The 18407-nt window shown below is 39.9% G+C and overlaps 1 protein-coding gene across 1 annotated transcript; it reads right to left on the reverse strand.

The window, feature by feature from the left end:
- Window positions 1–165: 165 nt before the first annotated feature.
- On the reverse strand, window positions 166–16870 carry kdm2ab (lysine (K)-specific demethylase 2Ab). Its single transcript, XM_038292578.1, has 23 exons — window positions 16661–16870; window positions 16217–16255; window positions 14163–14301; window positions 13955–14033; window positions 13829–13875; window positions 13271–13449; window positions 12976–13082; window positions 12770–12863; window positions 11706–11859; window positions 11476–11591; window positions 11103–11229; window positions 10714–10991; window positions 10564–10641; window positions 10132–10386; window positions 9783–9911; window positions 6005–6091; window positions 5667–5888; window positions 5516–5545; window positions 4366–5396; window positions 1825–1988; window positions 1561–1707; window positions 1269–1484; window positions 166–1191 (listed from the first exon to the last, which is right to left on the reverse strand). The coding sequence occupies exons 2-23, from the start codon at window positions 16250–16252 to the stop codon at window positions 1010–1012; spliced, it is 3897 nt and encodes a 1298-aa protein (XP_038148506.1). The 5' UTR covers window positions 16253–16255; window positions 16661–16870; the 3' UTR covers window positions 166–1009.
- Window positions 16871–18407: the final 1537 nt, after the last annotated feature.

Raw genomic sequence — 18407 nt, forward strand, 5'->3', positions numbered from 1 at the left:
CAAAAACAAATGAGCAAACGCTCCAAATGAAATCTTACACCTCCACGCAAACGGACAAGTGAACAAAGGTGACTACATCTCTTCCTCTCTCTCTCTCTCTCTATATATATATATATAAAAGAAATTGTATCAAAGAGGAGTGGGGAGTAGTTTCATCTACAATAGTTTTGCTTTAAATGTCTATACAAAAACAAAGCAATACGACTTTCAAAATAATAGCACCTGAAGTTGAACTGCTTTGAAATGCACCATTTATCTGATACCTTATCCTTGGCTTATCCTCCACAACCTGCCCTTATCCCGGGGGTGAGGTCTTGTTGCTATTTTGATTGCCTATTCACACAGTCTTTGTACCTTTTTTTTTTTTTTTTTTAACCTGACAGTGTAAACCACTGATGTACTGCTGCAGTATGTCTTTTAATTACAAAGCTGAATGCACAATGGTAAACACAAGTCAGTCCAGTAGTTTTGACTTCACTTTAAAAGTTAAAAAGAAAATCCAAGCTATGTTGTGCATGAACCGAAAGCTGACTACTTAATCCATTAGAAGCATTCAAATGTAACTGAAATTGAAAATGATAATAGATACATTTTTATATCCCAAAGATAGAAACTTAAAAGCTTTGCTCATCTTATTCTGAAAGGCAGGAGCTTGTGATAGGAGTCGACACTGGTGAAATGAGGCGGTGGAAACCCACAGTTTAAAGTGAACTAGCGAACCATTCTCCCATTCCAGTTAATGAAAAAGTATATGCTTCTGAAGAAAACCAAAAATCTAATGAAAAGCGAAAAGACTCCTGAGTGTCTGTAGGAACACAGAAAATAAAAGTAAGACATATTGATCTGGCTTTAACAACACTTTTTACCAAACACCGGTGAAGTAAGAAGGCCCTCCAGTTCAGACCCCACCCCTTGTGCATGCGAGCTTCCTCTGTCAGAGTCTGGTCAGGATCCACACCCTCTGCTTTTTGCATCTCAAATCATCCCAGCAGCGAAAGAAGGCAGGCGACTAGGATATCCGCTGGATCAGTTTCTCATCCGATAGGCAGTAGAGTGTGTTGACTGACAGCTCGGAGATGAAGGCCTCGCAAGCCTTTCTGGAAACTCCCTTGCAGCCTCGCAGGTCAAGCAAAGAGATGCAAGACAGGGGGCGGAGATATTTCAAACACGTGTCCGTCAGCTTGCTGCAACCTGAGGAGGATGAAGGGAAATGGTAAGAGTGATGAAATAAAAAAACAGGGAGTCTTTCCTTTCTCAGCATGGCTCACCTGCTAGGGTGAGTTCTGTCAGCGTGTTTCGGGTGGATGAGCCGACCGCGGTCAGCAGGTTGATGGAGTGGTCGGTGACGCTGTTGCAGTGGGAAAGATCCAGTTTTGTTAAGTGGGGCATGTGGCGAATTATCAGTCGCAGGGTGGAGTCGCCGATGTCCAGACCTGCAAGCCGCAAACACTGCATGTTCCTCAGCTGACTGCGGTTATCACAGCCTGGTGAAAGTCAACAGAAAATAAATATCCAACCGCTGCTTAAACCCAATAGCTGCAATCTGGATCCTCTATTTACCTGGAGGTATGACTAAATCCCTGATCTGGGCATCTTTGACGCCGTAAGCATTACGCAGGTCCAGAGAGCGGAGGAGCGGGCACCCAGTGGAGCAGAGAGCTGAAATAGACGACCAGGAACAACCGGACAGCATCAAATCCTTTAGCCCTGGAAAACAATAGTTCGGATCCATTTTTACAGTGCAGCACCACTTCAGGTAAAAGTTAGATTTTTTTTCTCTCCATTAAATTAAAAATCAATTGTATAACATGAGCTTGGTCGTACCAGGCAGGCGGCCAATCAGCCAGTTGAGCTGCTTTTTGGAGATGTTTGTCCAAGAGAGGTCGAGCGTGACGGGCTGTCTCTTAATGATGCCTTTGAGGGCCTGAGGGGTCACAGTGCGCTTGATGCTCAGGTCAATCCGGGCCCAAAGTCTTTTATCTAAACACCTACAGACAAAAATGATTGTAAACAGCTAAAAATGTATTCAAAGTTGCGTTATTTAGAAGCAATCCTTCCAATATATGGGGAAAAAGTGTCTCAAATCTAATTTCCTAATGCAGGCAAATATTAAGCTTAAGAGCATTTTATTAATATAACATCTGAAACTTTCTATTTGTTCATTTTATGAAATTATTTGTTTGCTGTGACCAAAAGGCAGGAGCCACACTGGGCCTAAATACAGATTTCTGTTAACTTTACAGTTTGTTAACCTAAGCAGCATAATGTGATTGGACATAAACCGATCATTAGCCAATGTCTTGGACATTTTCTGCTCAATATATTATAACTTCACATTGCAGGCAATCTAAGGGCAGTTTTATTAATTGTTCAATTCCGATTAATGGAATTCTATAAAGTCAACGACTCAATAAACCAGCCGGATTTCCTTACATAACTTTTAATTAATCTATGACTGGATTAAGTTAACTCTAAAGTGCCTTAAGATGATAAACTGGTGCCATTTACATGAAGTGAATACAAAAGCATGAATAATCGATGGAAACGTTTCGAGAAGTGTCATGTTTTCTGGAAATACTCATTTACAGGGTTTATACAGGAATTAGTAACTCTAATGCTTTTTAATGATCTTAGAAATAATTTTAATGCCATCAAGAAGTACCCATGACTATCTCATATATATATATATATATTTATTAGGGATGGGACGATTTATGAAAACCTTCTGAACCGTTCGGTTCGACTGTCTCGGTTCGATTCGCGTGTGTTTCGTGCGCTGCTCTTTTTTCTCATAGGCGAAGCGTTTACACTCCAGAGCAGAAGGTGGCGGTACTGCGACCAAAGCCAACCACCAGTAGTCAAAAAGAACAAGAAGAAGAAGCGAAGCAGCTTAGCCGGGTGTAGCAGGGAAAAAATCAGTTGTTGTGGAGAATTGTGTCGGAATGGCGAGTGGGAAAGAACAGGAGTTGGAAGACGCGCCAGCAGCACTTTATAGGTCTGCTGTATGGGACCGCTTTGCATTTAGAGTGAGCTACGATGACGGCGGAAAGAAAGTTGTGGATAAAAGTGCAACACTGTGCAAGCATTGTGCAACACGTTTTGTTTATGCTAACAGCAACATGACCAACATGTCATGCTAACCCCGAAATCCCTCATACTCCGTCAGCAACCCCCGCTGCGCTCCAGACCGGCTGCTCAAATCAAAGTCTACAGCCTCCACTGTAGCTCCCGTCCGCTCCCCTCTGAGTCCCTTGGAGATGGTAGAGAGCATGCGTAAGATGACTAAATTCAAAGCAGCAAAACATACGGAAATGATCCAGGGTTTCCGCGGATCATTTTAAAATAATTACAATCCATTATTTTTGGGGGGATTTTTTCATTAATTTCATAAATTCTTATGGGATTTCGGTGTAACAATCAACATATACCGAATCGAACCGAACCGAAAACCGTGACCACGAAACCGTGAATCGAACTGAACTGTGGTTTTTATGAACCGTTCCACCCCTAATATATATATATATATAAATATTTATCTAAAACACGTTACAATCCTTCATCTTTCCTGTCAACAGGCTGCATCAATGTCCCAAATTCCTCATTTTCCAGCCAATTTTGTTCAAGTTTGCGCATTCCTATTCTGTAGCTTTTTCTCTGCCTTATTTTTTTTTTATAAATAATTTGAAATGCCATGATAATCACATTTAATTCATTTTAATATCAATTAAGGCCTTCATTTAAAAAAATAATGGAATGACCCGCGGAAACACTGATTTAAAAATGGAACTAATGTTCTTTTATGGTAATTACTATAAATCAGAGTCAACTTGCAAAATAATGAATTTCTGTGGGAGTATCAGTCAGTATTTTTTAACTGAAATGATCCGAGTACACTGGCATAATGCTTTTAAATGAACATAAAGGTAAAAAAATGAGGGGGATCTGACCCAGAGTCAGTTTTCTTACAGCCTTTTTCACAAAGATATTTTAAGGATAAGTTTTGTTTTCTGTTTATCATTAATCGTCCATATCAGTTGATCAAAGCTTAAAGTGTTAGTTATGGACCAAATGTGGAATAAATGTGGAAAAGAAGCTGTGATATGAACATGTTAAGAGTGAAAACTTCTTTTGCTATATCTCCTAACAAAGATTTAAACAGCTTCTTACTGATGAATTAAACTTAACTGTGACCATTAGCAGTATTAGGACCTCTGCATGTTTTTATTCAACCAATATGAATTCTGATATTCATACCAAACCGCCTGGCCTTTGGTTTCTATTGTTTAAATGAGTGGAAATAAAAGTAATGTCAGGAAAGGGTCTGATTTTTATCCTAAATAACGAGGATCAGTTACAAGTTCTTACCATTTGTACCAGTTCTTGCAGACTGCCATGCAGATGCACAGGTCGGCTCGATTTAAGTAGCGGAAGACAGAGACCCAGACTTCCCTCTCGCAGCTTGGACTACTTCCTGCAATCTCCCTGTCTGCCTCTCCCCCTCCTTCCTGCAGAGCAGACAGAGGGACCCTGAGGTGGTGAAGCTCAGATGATGCAGAGGAGGAAGCACCATTGCTTAGTTTGGCTGGTCTGTTGGGCGTTGTTTGCGTTGATGCTTCAAGTCTGTCTGGGTTGGAAGAACGAGAGTCTGTTTGTCTGCTCCGAGTGTATGGGGGGGTGTGTGGAACAGGACAAAGCCGTCGGTTTCTAATAGGGGGTCTGACCAGGGGTTTGCTCTGGCTGTGTGTTGGAGAAGTGGCAGTTTGAGGGGCGACAGCCTCTAATTTTGGGACAATAGCTGAGGAGTCCTGTTTTGCTCTGGATGGCTTCTGAAGTGTCACTTTGATAAAGGAGCCATCTTTGTCCCCATTTGGAATGTCATGCTCCATGTCCTCTTCTTCATCCTCCTTATCTCCTCCGTTTTGGTTGCCCAGTCCACTTCCACAGTCCTCCTGTTCAGTGGGAGGCTGCCCTTGCCCCGACTGTGGCTGGTTCTCTTTATCCCCTCCCCTCCCGTTGCTCAGCCCACTCTCCTCCTCCTCATCGTCTTCGTCATCTTCCTCACTGGTACTGCTGTTGGAGGTGCTGCCACTGCTATCCTCAGTGTCGTCCTCCAGGACATGATGCCTGCCTCCACCTCGCCCGGCTCCTCCACCCCGGAGTCTCACACCTCTCCCGTGTCCCCTGCGTGGCTCTCCTTTGGGATGAAGAACCAGGCTGTGGGAGGACTTCTGCTGCCCAAACGAACCATTGCCTCCCAGAATGCTGCTGTGAGATGAACCACTTGCCCAAGGGGAGCCTCGGCTTTGGCCCTGAGACATCCTGCTGACTGGAGAGTTCAGGCGAGACATCAGCCTGGACCTCAGAGGAATTGGAGAGCGACCCAAAGATGACTGTTTCTTTGAAAAAAAAAAACAAAAAAAAAAACGTAACATTTTTTAAACACATCTAAATTCATCAAATCTAAAACATGATTTAGGAGCAATATGATAACTATAAAACATCAAACATTTCTTACTCTTAAAAGCTTGCTTCTCTCCAGTTTTATCTGAAAAAAAAAAAAATGGATAATTTGTGATTTAAAATAAACAGTAAAGCAGCTTTCTACTTGCGTCTTTGAAAAGGTCATATATTAGCAGTTAGAGCCTCTTTGGATGCATCATATCTACCCGTTTCTTTAGCCTGTACTCCAGCGCACTCTCCCGTTTGCGATTCTGCTGATGCTGCAGGAGAAGTTTTTGTGAGGGAGGTGGTGCCGTTTGTCGGCCCGGCGATCTGCTGCGTTGCCGCCGCCTCACCCCTTCCACATCGTTGTCTTCCTGATATGCACGTTTAGACTGTGGCATGAAGGTGGAGCCCTCAGATTCGTCGCTCTCCTCATCACTGGAAGACTGATGATGAGAGGTTCGTCAACTTTTCTCAATAAGAACAACTGACCAACCAGCTGCTGAAAGACTAACAGAAGGGCAGATTTAAGCAAAAGAGGAAGAGTGTTGGAGTTTGGTACCTCTGATTCAGAGTCTAAGCCTTGGTAACATTTTGGACATTCCCAGCAGCTGGGTAGGTCCTTATTGATCTTTCCCTCGCCAGGTTCCTGAAACAGACAAGTAAGAGTCACATACAGAAACTATCCAAGGAATGTACCTTAGAATTAAAGAAAATAAGCGTACGGGTTTAAAGATACACCAACATCCATTGTTCATACTTTGTTTTCAAAGTATGGACAATTTGCTTTGACATCTGTATGCTCCCAGGAAAAGGAGCAATGACATTTATAACTAACTTATGATCAAGACAGGTCAATCAAAGAGAAACAGCAAATTTGGTTTAGCCATTTTCATTTAATAGCATAAAAGCAAGTAGTTGATTCTAGGGCTGGACGATATAGAATAAAAGCTTATCGATAAAAAAAAAAATGCTTATTGATCGATATCGATAATTATTGAAAAGATTTGAAACCATATTTTATGTGCAGCTCTGCCTGGACTTTTTATGATATTGCTAAATGATTTAATTTTAATAAAGAACACAAACACAGACTTCCAATTAAATATTTATTTAACCAACTTTTTTAACCATAACAGAATTGTTTTAAAGAAAAATAACTTAAAAGACCTGAGTTATGTTATTTAATACTGACAGAGAATAAACTAAAGTGACCAGAAAAGTGATCAAAATAAATATAACAAATAAATAAATAGAATACCCTATTTGGGTGGGAATAGTACACCACCAGCTTGTGGTAATTAAAAGATTTTAGGACTAAGCTAACATGTAAACTCCACTAAACAAGAACAAAAACCCACACAAAAATCAACTCACCCTTTAGCCTAGCATCTCTATGGGGTATTTTTTCTCACCCCTATTCTTCTAGAGGTGCTACTGGAACCTCGTTATGGTTCAGCTTAGTTTGCTGCTTTAACCTGAGTTATTATTTTGAAGTTGCTGGCCCCTCAGCATTTTTCTCTCAATTGTTAGAACTACGTGGGAAACTGCCCAGAACTGAAAATATATATATACACTATATTGCCAAAAGTATTTGCTCACCCATCCAAATTATTGGAATCAGGTGTTCCAATCACTTCCATGGCCACAGGTGTATAAATTCAAGCACCTAGGCATGCAGACTGTTTTTACAAACATTTGTGAAAGAATGGGTCGCTCTCAGGAGCTCAGTGAATTCCAGCGTGGAACTGTGATAGGATGCCACCTGTGCAACAAATCCAGTCGTGAAATTTCCTCGCTCCTAAATATTCCACAGTCAACTGTCAGCTGTATTATAAGAAAATGGAAGTGTTTGGGAACGACAGCAACTCAGCCACGAAGTGGTAGGCCACGTAAACTGACGGAGCGGGGTCAGCGGATGCTGACGCGCATAGTGCGAAGAGGTCGCCAACTTTCTGCAGAGTCAATCACTACAGACCTCCAAACTTCATGTGGCCTTCAGATTAGCTCAAGAACAGTGCGCAGAGAGCTTCATGGAATGGGTTTCCATGGTCGAGCAGCTGCATCCAAGCCATACATCACCAAGTGCAATGCAAAGCGTCGGATGCGGTGGTGTAAAGCACGCCGCCACTGGACTCTAGAGCAGTGGAGACGCGTTCTCTGGAGTGACGAATCGCGCTTCTCCATCTGGCAATCTGATGGACGGGTCTGGGTTTGGCGGTTGCCAGGAGAACGGTACTTGTCTGACTGCATTGTGCCAAGTGTAAAGTTTGTTGGAGGGGGGATTATGGTGTGGGGTTGTTTTTCAGGAGCTGGGCTTGGCCCCTTAGTTCCAGTGAAAGGAACTCTGAATGCTTCAGCATACCAAGACATTTTGGACAATTCCATGCTCCCAACTTTGTGGGAACAGTTTGGAGCTGGCCCCTTCCTCTTCCAACATGACTGTGAACCAGTGCACAAAGCAAGGTCCATAAAGACATGGATGACAGAGTCTGGTGTGGATGAACTTGACTGGCCTGCACAGAGTCCTGACCTCAACCCGATAGAACACCTTTGGGATGAATTAGAGCGGAGACTGAGAGCCAGGCCTTCTCGTCCAACATCAGTGTGCGACCTCACAAATGCGCTTCTGGAAGAATGGTCAAAAATTCCCATAAACACACTCCTAAACCTTGTGGACAGCCTTCCCAGAAGAGTTGAAGCTGTTCTAGCTGCAAAGGGTGGACCGACGTCATATTGAACCCTATGGATTAGGAACGGGATGTCACTTAAGCTCATATGTGAGCCAAGGCAGGTGAGCAAATACTTTTGGCAATATAGTGTATATATATATATACACATTTTTTTTCCCCAGAAATTCCCGAAGATTCCTCGGAGGAGAGCCGCGCCGGGGCCTACACAGCTCATACTCCTGCGGGTGTGAGCGGCTGAGATGATAAAAAAAAAAAGTTGGTTGTGTTATCAGACTACACATTTTACAGATGACTGTGGTTTGTTTTTTGTCCGACTTGCCATGACCGAAATACTGCCAAACTACAAAAACCCTTCTCTGGAACAATTTCCTCCGCTTCTCCTTGCTGCGACATCTTCATGTGCTCTGTGTTGTGGTTTGAGAGGGCAGCGCTTTGTGACGGCGTGCCTGGGTCCTCGATTGCGATTGGTTGGGAGGAAGTAGTGACTAGCATAAACCTACATTATAGGCTACAATGAGAAGGAAGGAAAGCTGCGTCTTTTTATCGAACTTTTATCGACCCTATTTTTTTCTATTGCGCCACACGTCTATCGATCGATATATATCGTTATTGAATTATCGCCCAGCCCTAGTTGATTCTCAGATATACCTAAAAAGGTTAGTGTTCTCATTGAGGATTTTTTAACGTTTGCTTATATATGAAAATACCCCCCAAAAAAGCATTAATATTTCTAGAGTTGTAGTAATATATAACAGGGTTTATACAGGAATGAGTAACTCTAATTTAATTCCCTTAGAAATAATTTTAATACCATCAACAAGTACCCATGACTCTCATATATACAGCAAAATCCATCATCTTTACCGTCGACAGGCTGCAGCCATGTCCCGACTTCCTCGATTTTCAGCCACTTTTGTTGAATTTAACATTTTCCAATTCTGTAGCTTTTTTCTCTGCCTCAAGCTTCTTTTCTGAACATACAGCTTTACGATCAACCGGAAGCAGCTATATGCAATATATTGCGATATCTGATGAAATCGTTTTTATAAACTTTTTTTTTTTAATAAAGCATTTTAAATGTCACAATAATCACATTTAATGAATTCTAATGCCAATTTAGGCCTTAATTAAAAAAAAAACTATAATTTAATGACTTCTAATGATTTTAATGACCCGCGGAGACCCTGTACGAGATGTTCCTTAATGAGCTTTTAAGGGTTCAGCTGTTGGGATATTTTTCTGTCCTCACAGATATTGACAGGCATTCACACTATTTTCTTTAAATGTTACTTTAAATGTTCACAATGGATCCAAGGGCCATACTCTTATTACCAGAAAAACATTCTGTACATCTTAAAACTTTAAAAACAGTGGCATATTTGTTTATTTTAACAAATAGGGAAGCATTTATGATCCGTACAAACCTCTTTACTGAGAGTTAACCACGAATTCCATTTATGCGTTTTATATATAGAGCCAACAAGTAAAATTACTCAGGCAGGTTTAGCAGGTTTTAGTCATAAGGGTGATCATAGGAATGTACTCTGATTTAAAGTTAAATCAATACCATCAAAGTTTCACAGTACATTTTAAACCGAAACTATAAAATTCAGAAGAAAAAAAAATGCACCTAAAAGAAAGACTCACCTTAACGCACTGACGATGAACGATCTGCGAACAGGCAGTGCACTCCATTAAAGAGTAGGTGCTGGGATCTGATTCGTCAAACTCTCCTTCTCCACATACGGCACATCTGGCTGTGTTTGGTAGGGCAGGCTGGATCAAAGGGAAACAGATCAAATCAATTCAGACTTTATACAAAGCATCACAAAGAGCCGTTTCCCTTTAACTAAAAAGCGGAAACATACATTTTGTCAGTGGATCCAGCGAAATTATTCTGGGACTCTAACTTAATTTTAAAGTTAACGAACGCTGCAACACCATGTAGCTTAAATAGCAGTTTCATACTAATGCATTCATTAGCATGTCATCTCACCATCAAACACTGCCTCATGACGCAGCTCTTTTTCATACGACCAGGACCACCAAATTTCCTCATGTCATGACAGTACTGGCATTTCCCACACTCCTTTCGGCAGCATGCCGAGCAGCGCTTGCATCTGACCCGTCTGCGCCTCAGAGCCGAAATGGAAGTGTGTTTTTTAGATGTTTTAGATTTGTGCAGAGATGGACCCAAGCGAGGACGGTAAATGACCGGTGCCGGGGGGGTTGGCGGCTGGTACCATGATGGCTAAACAACACCAGCAAAACACACAAAAACAGAATGTTTGGAATATCATGCAAGTGTGCAAGACAAAGAAAAAATGCTTTGTTTTGTAAAATAGAGAGTGCTTTCTTAAAATGAGTTTTTAAAAAAAATAGTATTTGCTCCTAAAAGACCAGGGATTCATTAAAGATGTGTACTCACCCTTTTAGGCCAACTGATTATTGGCGTTCCAGTGTAGGCCAGCTTGACATTATCACTGGCACATTCAGTTAGAACAGCCTAGACAAACAGGGATACAGGTGAATGTAGGAAGATGCTTAACATTCAGTCTTACTCCATACAGCTACTCACCCTCATGTCGTCCAGCAGCTCTGCAGCATTTCTAATCCCTGCAGGGACACACTTTTTGTGAGCTGGCAGCTCCTCCAGCTTCCCTAACAGATTCCACAATCCCTCCTGTTCAAAAGGGGTCAGCACAGGCCGAGGTGTAACAGCTTTGATTTTGAGCTCCTCATGGTCCTCTTCGTGCTTCACTTCCTCTTCCTTATGCTTTTCTTCAGCTTCACCATCAACTCCATTGGTGCCGTTCACGGAAGGATCAGTGATTCCAACGTCTGCCGGTGTCAGTCCTGAGAAGAAGAAAAAAAAAAAAAAAAGTTAAAATCATCGTGGATGGGTTTCCTTCTGAAGTTTATGCTAAATAAAAAAAAAAAGGGAGAATGTTGTAATTTTTTCCTCACCGATACCCAGGGAGTATTTTTGGAACTCAGGTGTGAGGTGGGAGATGTTGGTCAGACAGAAAAGGTATCTCTCTAGGACATACCAGCACATCTCATAGTAAAATGGGTAGCGGAACTTTGCTGGCACCTAAACAACGAGGGAAAAAAAAGGTTAATATTAGCAACACTTCAGTACAGTTACTCAATTGGGGGAACTGATAGCAGGGGGATGAGTCTAACTGCTGAGCCCCACAATGTGGGAAGGGTTTCTATCAACTAAAAGTAGGACCCGTCATGCACTGCAAACGTATTTGTTTAATCAACGCAACATAGCTTTAATTCTCTATTGCATTAAAATAAAACTAAACATTATCCGATCCGAATTGATTCTCACCCGTGTGCGATCTTCAATGTTGTAGATGTTAAGCTGCATGGGGATGTTAAAGCTGTGGAGAAAATTTCCCCCAAACACCAAAGTGTCTTCTGGAGTGTAAACAGCATGGATCCACCCTGCATCGTGAAAAGCATTCAAAATAAGAGTGACCTTTCAACAGGAGAGAGGAAGTGTTTGGAGTTTTGTGAGATGAATGGATTAGTTTGATAGCCTTTATTAGAGCAGCAGACCTGATGGGATTATGAACGTATTGCCTTGCTGAAGCTCTATCCTCTGGCAGTCGTAACACTTGTCTCCCAAGAAGATGTCTCCTTGCTTTCCAGATAAAACCCAGTTCTCATACATTTCCAGGTTCTGAGGTGTTGGTGGAATCAGCCAGAACACCTGCAGGAAGCAGATACACTAAATAAATGGTAAATGGCATGTACTTATATAGCGCCTTTATTAAAGTTAGGAGACTTGACCAAAGCGCTTTACACTACATTCATTCACCCATTCACACACACACTCACACACTGATGGTGGCAAGCTACATTGTAGCCACAGCTGCCCTGGGGCTCACTGACAGAAGCGAGGCTGCCGTACACTGGCGCCACCGGGCCCTCTGACCACCATCAGTAGACAATGCAGGTGAAGTGTCTTGCCCAAGGACACAACGACAATGAAAGTCGGGAGTCGGGGCTTGAACCGTCAACCCTCCGATTACAGGGCAAACTCCTACATCCAACGCCACTGTCGCCCTAAATAATAATAAGACTTATAAGTCCAAATCATCTCAAATATCAGCTAATATATACGAATTATTTATTTTACTCTATTAAATATATAAAAACAGATTGTAACCATGAGAAGAAATTATCAAAGATGTGTTGGACTACAAACCACTTTAGTTCATTACTGAACAGAGGTATTTAATCTTAAGCGGAGCAGCTTCTAGTTTAACCGAAAGCTAAAGTCTAGCAAACTGGCAACACTTCAGCTTTATTGAGGTCCAACTGATCAGTTAATGCTGTGCAGCTCCTAGTTGATTAAATTAGATAATTAGAAATTGGTTCTTATTTAGTTTAAATGCAAATCATCCTATTTCAATGGCAAATATTCCTTACCTGCTCAAAAAAATTTACTTATAGCCAACTGTTATAGAGTTGGCGTACAAGCAGGCAAAATATCTACAAAAGATGTGTGCACCGATAACAAAATTACCATGGAATCTGTTTTTATTTTAACTACCAAGGGATAAGAGATAAAACCATAAAGTGTTGTTTTTTTATTGCAGCCTGATGCCAAAACTGACCTTTGCCCCTCGCAGAATGTGGTACCAGACTGAAGTTCCACCAAAGTCGATGTGGAAGTCTGTGAAGCAGCCCTGCACACTCATGAGACAGTACCTGGAAGACAACACAACCACTATTAGAAAGAAATACAGAAATAAAGCTGCAATTAAGTAGAAGATATGTTTGGCAGCACCACAAAACTGCACTAAATCAAATATTAACTCACTTCTGTACTTTGGGATAATGCATGTCAATGATGGCATTGGTGGAGTCCCTCTGTCTCTCCTTCAGATGGCGGGGCCACATGTTGTCCACCCAATCAATGAGGTCCACCTGAACAGGGTAGAGAACACAACGAGGCACATGTGACTTCAAAACGTCGGTATAAACCATTGCCACTACTGACAACAGAAAGTATTCCTTTTATAAATAAAACAATGGCAACATGAAAGTTATAAAAATGCAATTTTTTTTTTGTTATGCAGCTGAAAATGTGTGTGAAGCTCTAAAGCGACCCTTACCGACGCTGGTCGCTTGACCAGGTTCTCAAGCTTGGTGTGGCTGAACTCCAGGCTGATCACATTGTAGAGTTTTTCCCTTTCTGATGGTGGCGTCTCATAGTAGCGTCTCCACTGGGCCATAGACATCTCAATTCCCTTCTGGGTATTCACGTCCATGACGTCTACAATCCGTCGACTTCCTGTAAGAGGGTTAAGAGGACTTCAGTGACTAACTTAACTTGTATGGACAAATAAAGACTTCAGCTTTGAGAAAGAGTGAATTTTGAGGCAGTTTAAAGCTCAAAAAGAGCAAACGTTCCATTTCTCAGAAATGTAAAATGAAATAAAATAAAAACAGAATTTACCGGCATTACAGAACCAGTCAACTTTTGTTGTGATAAATAAAAAGAACCTTTTTACTTGTGAAAAATAAGCTCCAATTCTATTTTTGTAGAAAGACCTGAGACAGTTAGACCTCAAATTCTTAAAGAGGTGAAAAAACCTGCTACATCAACAATGTTTACTCCTTGAGAAGAAACGGCTAAATATGCTGACAGACTGCAAACATCCAGAACTTACCGACAAACACTTTGACATCACTCACGCTGAAATCTGGATCTGGCATTCTGAAAGAGAATCATTTTGTAATTCTGCTGCATGTTTTATTAAAGATGTAAGATCAAAGGGAAATATCCAGTGACTTACTGTAGTCCAAGGCCATCACTTGTCTTAAAAATAATAGGGTCTCTGAGCCCTTCTCTCTGTATGTATTCATATGTAAAATCTATAGAGGAAGGAAAAAAAACACAAAGCAAGTAAAATATTTTACAGATGACAAAAAAATATTTACCTTTGCATGTAAGTGTTTTCTCATTCATCAAAACCATTTTCCTCAAATCTATTGGCATCTCACCTTTGCCCTCCATGTGTTTGACCAGATTACTGCCAAACCTCTCACACTGCAACTTCTCATCCAGGTCAAACGTTCGTTTTCCTTCAATCTCATCGTCTGAGATTCCATCATCTTGATACTGTCTGCGCGGAGCTGTCCGCTGAGGACGAAAACAGGTTTAAATCAGAAAGGAAATAATTCGGACAAGTGACATAACAGTATAATCCTTATACTTTACTAGTTTTATTACTGATGACATTCTACTACCATGTTATAAATGAGTATGGACAAATGAAAGACATTCTTTCACCTTTGTGTTATTTGAGTCCAAAAACAAAAAGACAAAAATTAATCTACAAGACTGGATTCTATTACACAAGACAGATGATTGCAAAATATTTTTCTAGTAGGCACTTTTCTCACTTCCCTTTAACATTTGTGTCATTGTGCTGATCGTTTCCCATATATGCAGTCACGGAATGAAAATTGATTTAGCTTTGATTTGTCAATCAGGCCCCTCATTAAAAAAAAATTAATTTGCAACACGACGACCTCTTTCTATATTTTCATTTATTGTTTTTTTAATTTTTGAGCAGAAAGAATTTAGATGTAAAATCTGGATATAAAATATGCACAATATGGATATAAAAACAGGGCAAAAGAGCATCTCTGGAGTTCCTGTGGATAGCGTTTGCATGTAGTGAACTCCATCACTAAAGAAAAATAAACACTTAAGTCAAAACAGTCGCTTTTTTCTTTTAAATACATTTTTATGATCTAGTGGCCTGCATTTTGTTTTTTTGTTTTTTAAAGTGGGGAAAAGATAAAGATGTGTAGCAAAGGTCAGACATTCGAGTCTAAAACCTGCGAAAGCCGCGTATGTGGGTCATGCAGATAACCACCTCGCCCAAAAACGGTCTGTTCTAATTTTGCAAAACTCTCCCTAAGTTTTATGTCAAACCAGAATTCTCGCAAAAACCCACCTGAACGTACACACAACTAGCAAATAGTATAACGGGCAGATTGCAACTAAAAGAAAAAAAAAATCCATAACCCACCAGGGTGTCATTTGAAAACAAACCCACAGCAGCTCAATCTACTGACTACATGACTGTTTTGATTTTGATAACCCATTAAGACACACTGAAGGAGGTTTGTCCTACATCTGAGCTTCAATGGCCATGGATAAAATCACTATCAGTCACAGAACGAAGCCTTCAGTCATATTTATGGATTAGGAAGAAAATTAAATCAGAACCCTTGAGTTTATTCAACCACTTCATGTTGCACACAAAGAATTACAGTATCACGACAGGAGGGGTAAATCCTCTACACACTGCCCCCTCCCATAGTGTGGCCAGACGGATGGATTAAACACCCCCACCCCTTTCAAACAATGCAACAACCCCCATGCTTTTCTCACAGTGACTAAGATATTTAAACTAACATATTCTTTAAGAATATGAAGCGTTTTACTTTTAGCACCTATTAATTTATTAACAGAATTAAATCGGAATGCTTAAATACATAAAACCTGAAAAAATGAAGAATAAGGTGAACTATCCAATTATAATATAGCACCAATCTAATGTCTTTGAGAGATAAACATGTGAGCCAACTGGAAAAATATATATATATATATATATTGCAAAACTACATTCAATATAGGTTCAAATAACTTATACCTACTTCAGAAATTGTAATCAAACAATACGTTCATATATTCTGTCGAGGCGGGGTGCTTTCTTGCTTTACAGCTTAACGAAAGAGGGTTGTAAAAAAAAAAGTGAAACCAGTTCAGCGAACAAACGCCATCAGGGTAGATGTTGAACTTGACCTTTTGATGAACCCAGGGTCTTTAAACAAGTTCATTACAACCAAAACAAGGCTGGCTTCTGCCAGGAGTCAGTTGGACAAAAGAAGCCGGTAATTTTCTTCACACACAGAACCAAAAGGGCCCTTTATTTACTTCAAGAAAACGGGTAAACAGGCATAGGCAGGATAACAAATGAATCATGGCGTATAATAACACAGAAGTGTTTAGGAGGATGTAGCTCTCCGGCTAAGTTACTTACCAATCGCTTACTGTAGCGGGTGTGAGGATCCTCCATAATCTAAAAAGAAAAAAAAGATCACTCTCTAAAATACATCAACAAAACGCCCAATAAGCGGCTTATTATATTAACATTTATGTATTTAAAAACGGAGGCACAGCTCCTACAGCAGGGGCTTAATGCTAATATTAGCCTCTGCTATTGATTTAGCCATGGAGCTAAGGCTAGCATCACACGATTGAAAAGTACGATATAATTCTCCTTTTCCATTCTTCTAATGGCTGATACAAGCAGCAACAGGATGAATTTGAACGAGTCTGGTAAAACGTGTTCATATAAACAAACGACAGAAAAGAGGGCAAAACAGCTCTGCTGACAGTACCATTATGAGGTAGAATGCTACAATTGAAGCTAGCTAGCTAGCTAGTTGTCGTTAGCCATTCTACGGGAGCTTTTCATCATTACCTTTACGTTTGAAGTCTGCAAAGACGTTGTAGTTAAAGTGGTGTGTCCCGACTAACGCGTCTGAAGCCTCCTGGTAAGGTCTCTCCCCATGTTATGTGAACAAAAGCCTAATATCATAGAGGTATTTGTTATTGTGTGTTAAAAGTTAGGAGCTGTCGACGGTCCGGGGGCCGCCGCCATTTTCAGCTGGTGAAAAAACACACACAAACCGTCACGCACACACAACAGAGAGGAAAAGGCTAAAGCTCCGCCCCCTTCACCCCCACTGGCCTGAAGATTAGCAAGAGCTCCTCTCATTGGATACAGCAGGTGCTATTTAAAAAAAAGAAAAAAACAGAAAAACTATATATTAACTAAAAGCATGTTTTATTTGTTCACCAATAGACGTGTAGGTTGCTGTTGTTTTATTACAACTCGTGCATATTCTGGTCATTTAAGGATTAAATACAAAACTAAAGGTTTTTAGCTAAATGCCACTCTAATATGAAGATTAAGGACAAACTTTTTGTATATTTTGTTAAAGAAAAATTTACCATATTTCCAAAAAAAGTACAAGTTTTTAACATTAAAGCGTTTCTTTAGACTGTAGAGAAAAGGGAATTTTCAATAAATCCGTAACTATATATTCCATCCGATAAAGTAAATCAAAGCACCTCTTAACTTGAAAGATAAAAAAAAAAAAAACTAAGTCCATCTCATTATTGTTTTTTTTTTAACAAATAAATTTAAGGCATGTATGACTTTAAAGAGCCACAGAGCAAGAAAGCCTATCCTTTTATCAGTTCTTCATATCTAAATATATATATATATATATATATATATATATATATATATATATATATATATATATATATATATATATATAGCGGTAGTACAGTACACTTTGAGAGGTCTCAGCTTGAAGTGGTTCATTTTCACTCATGAAAATGCTTTAATCTAAACCACGTCACTGTAGCTCTGTTTAACAATGTTTTGCTTTTAGAAGGTGATCTCCATCCTGGTCTCAACCTTTGGCAGCCTCTGAAAAAGGTTTATTTTTGGACTAACATTTAGGTCCTTTTACTTACCTACCATCCTACCTAAAGTATTCCTACAGCATGATGCATCCACCACCATGTTTCACAATGTGCAATTGTTCTAAGGTAAGTTGTTTTTTTCCTTGTGTAGCATCCAGCATTTAGGTCAAAAATTTCTGTATTTTTCCTTCCTCTTCATACTTTTGCTTTACTTTCTTTGACCATGTATTAGTATTTTGTTAAAACATTCTGTTTGGTAGAACACGAAAAGGTTAATGGGATTTAAATACTTTAGAAAGGGCAATCACTGTACCACCATTAGAATATTGTTAGTGTTTTAATAACAGTAATTTAGTTAATTAAGCATGTAGAATAAATAGAGTCTGCTGTTTGAAAGCATTTATTTCTGGTTATTTTGAAGATTTCCCACTTACAGATAAGGGAAACACAACCTTTAGGGTTCGTGTATAACATAAAAAGTAAAGTTAATAGAAGGTACTTCCTTTCTTAAAAACAAGATCAATCAAAACCGTATTTCAATTTATTAAATGAGGCCAAATGACCAAAATTTGAATAGACTATATATAAAAAAATAAATAAATAAATAAAACATACAGGCCACCAATAATTTGTTTAATAAAGGAAAGGATATGAAATTTAAAATGACCAAAATTACATTTATTACACAAATGGAAGAAACAAACACAACATTGAAGTATCGTAAAACATAT

This window comes from Cyprinodon tularosa, unplaced genomic scaffold, assembly GCF_016077235.1.
Source record: "Cyprinodon tularosa strain WSP-4 unplaced genomic scaffold, ASM1607723v1 ctg314, whole genome shotgun sequence".
Taxonomy (NCBI): Eukaryota; Metazoa; Chordata; class Actinopteri; order Cyprinodontiformes; family Cyprinodontidae; genus Cyprinodon; species Cyprinodon tularosa.

What these genes read in the sequence shown, in the direction of transcription:
- kdm2ab (XM_038292578.1), bottom strand. Translation starts at nt 16,252, where the DNA reads ATGGAGGATCCTCACACCCGCTACAGTAAGCGATTG. An exon ending in ACATTCTGCGAGGGGCAAAG is followed by an intron (nt 11,860 to 12,769) that starts GTCAGTTTTGGC and finishes TGCTTCCTGCAG; the next exon opens with GTGTTCTGGCTGATTCCACC. An exon ending in GACAGAACTCACCCTAGCAG is followed by an intron (nt 1,192 to 1,268) that starts GTGAGCCATGCT and finishes CATCCTCCTCAG; the next exon opens with GTTGCAGCAAGCTGACGGAC.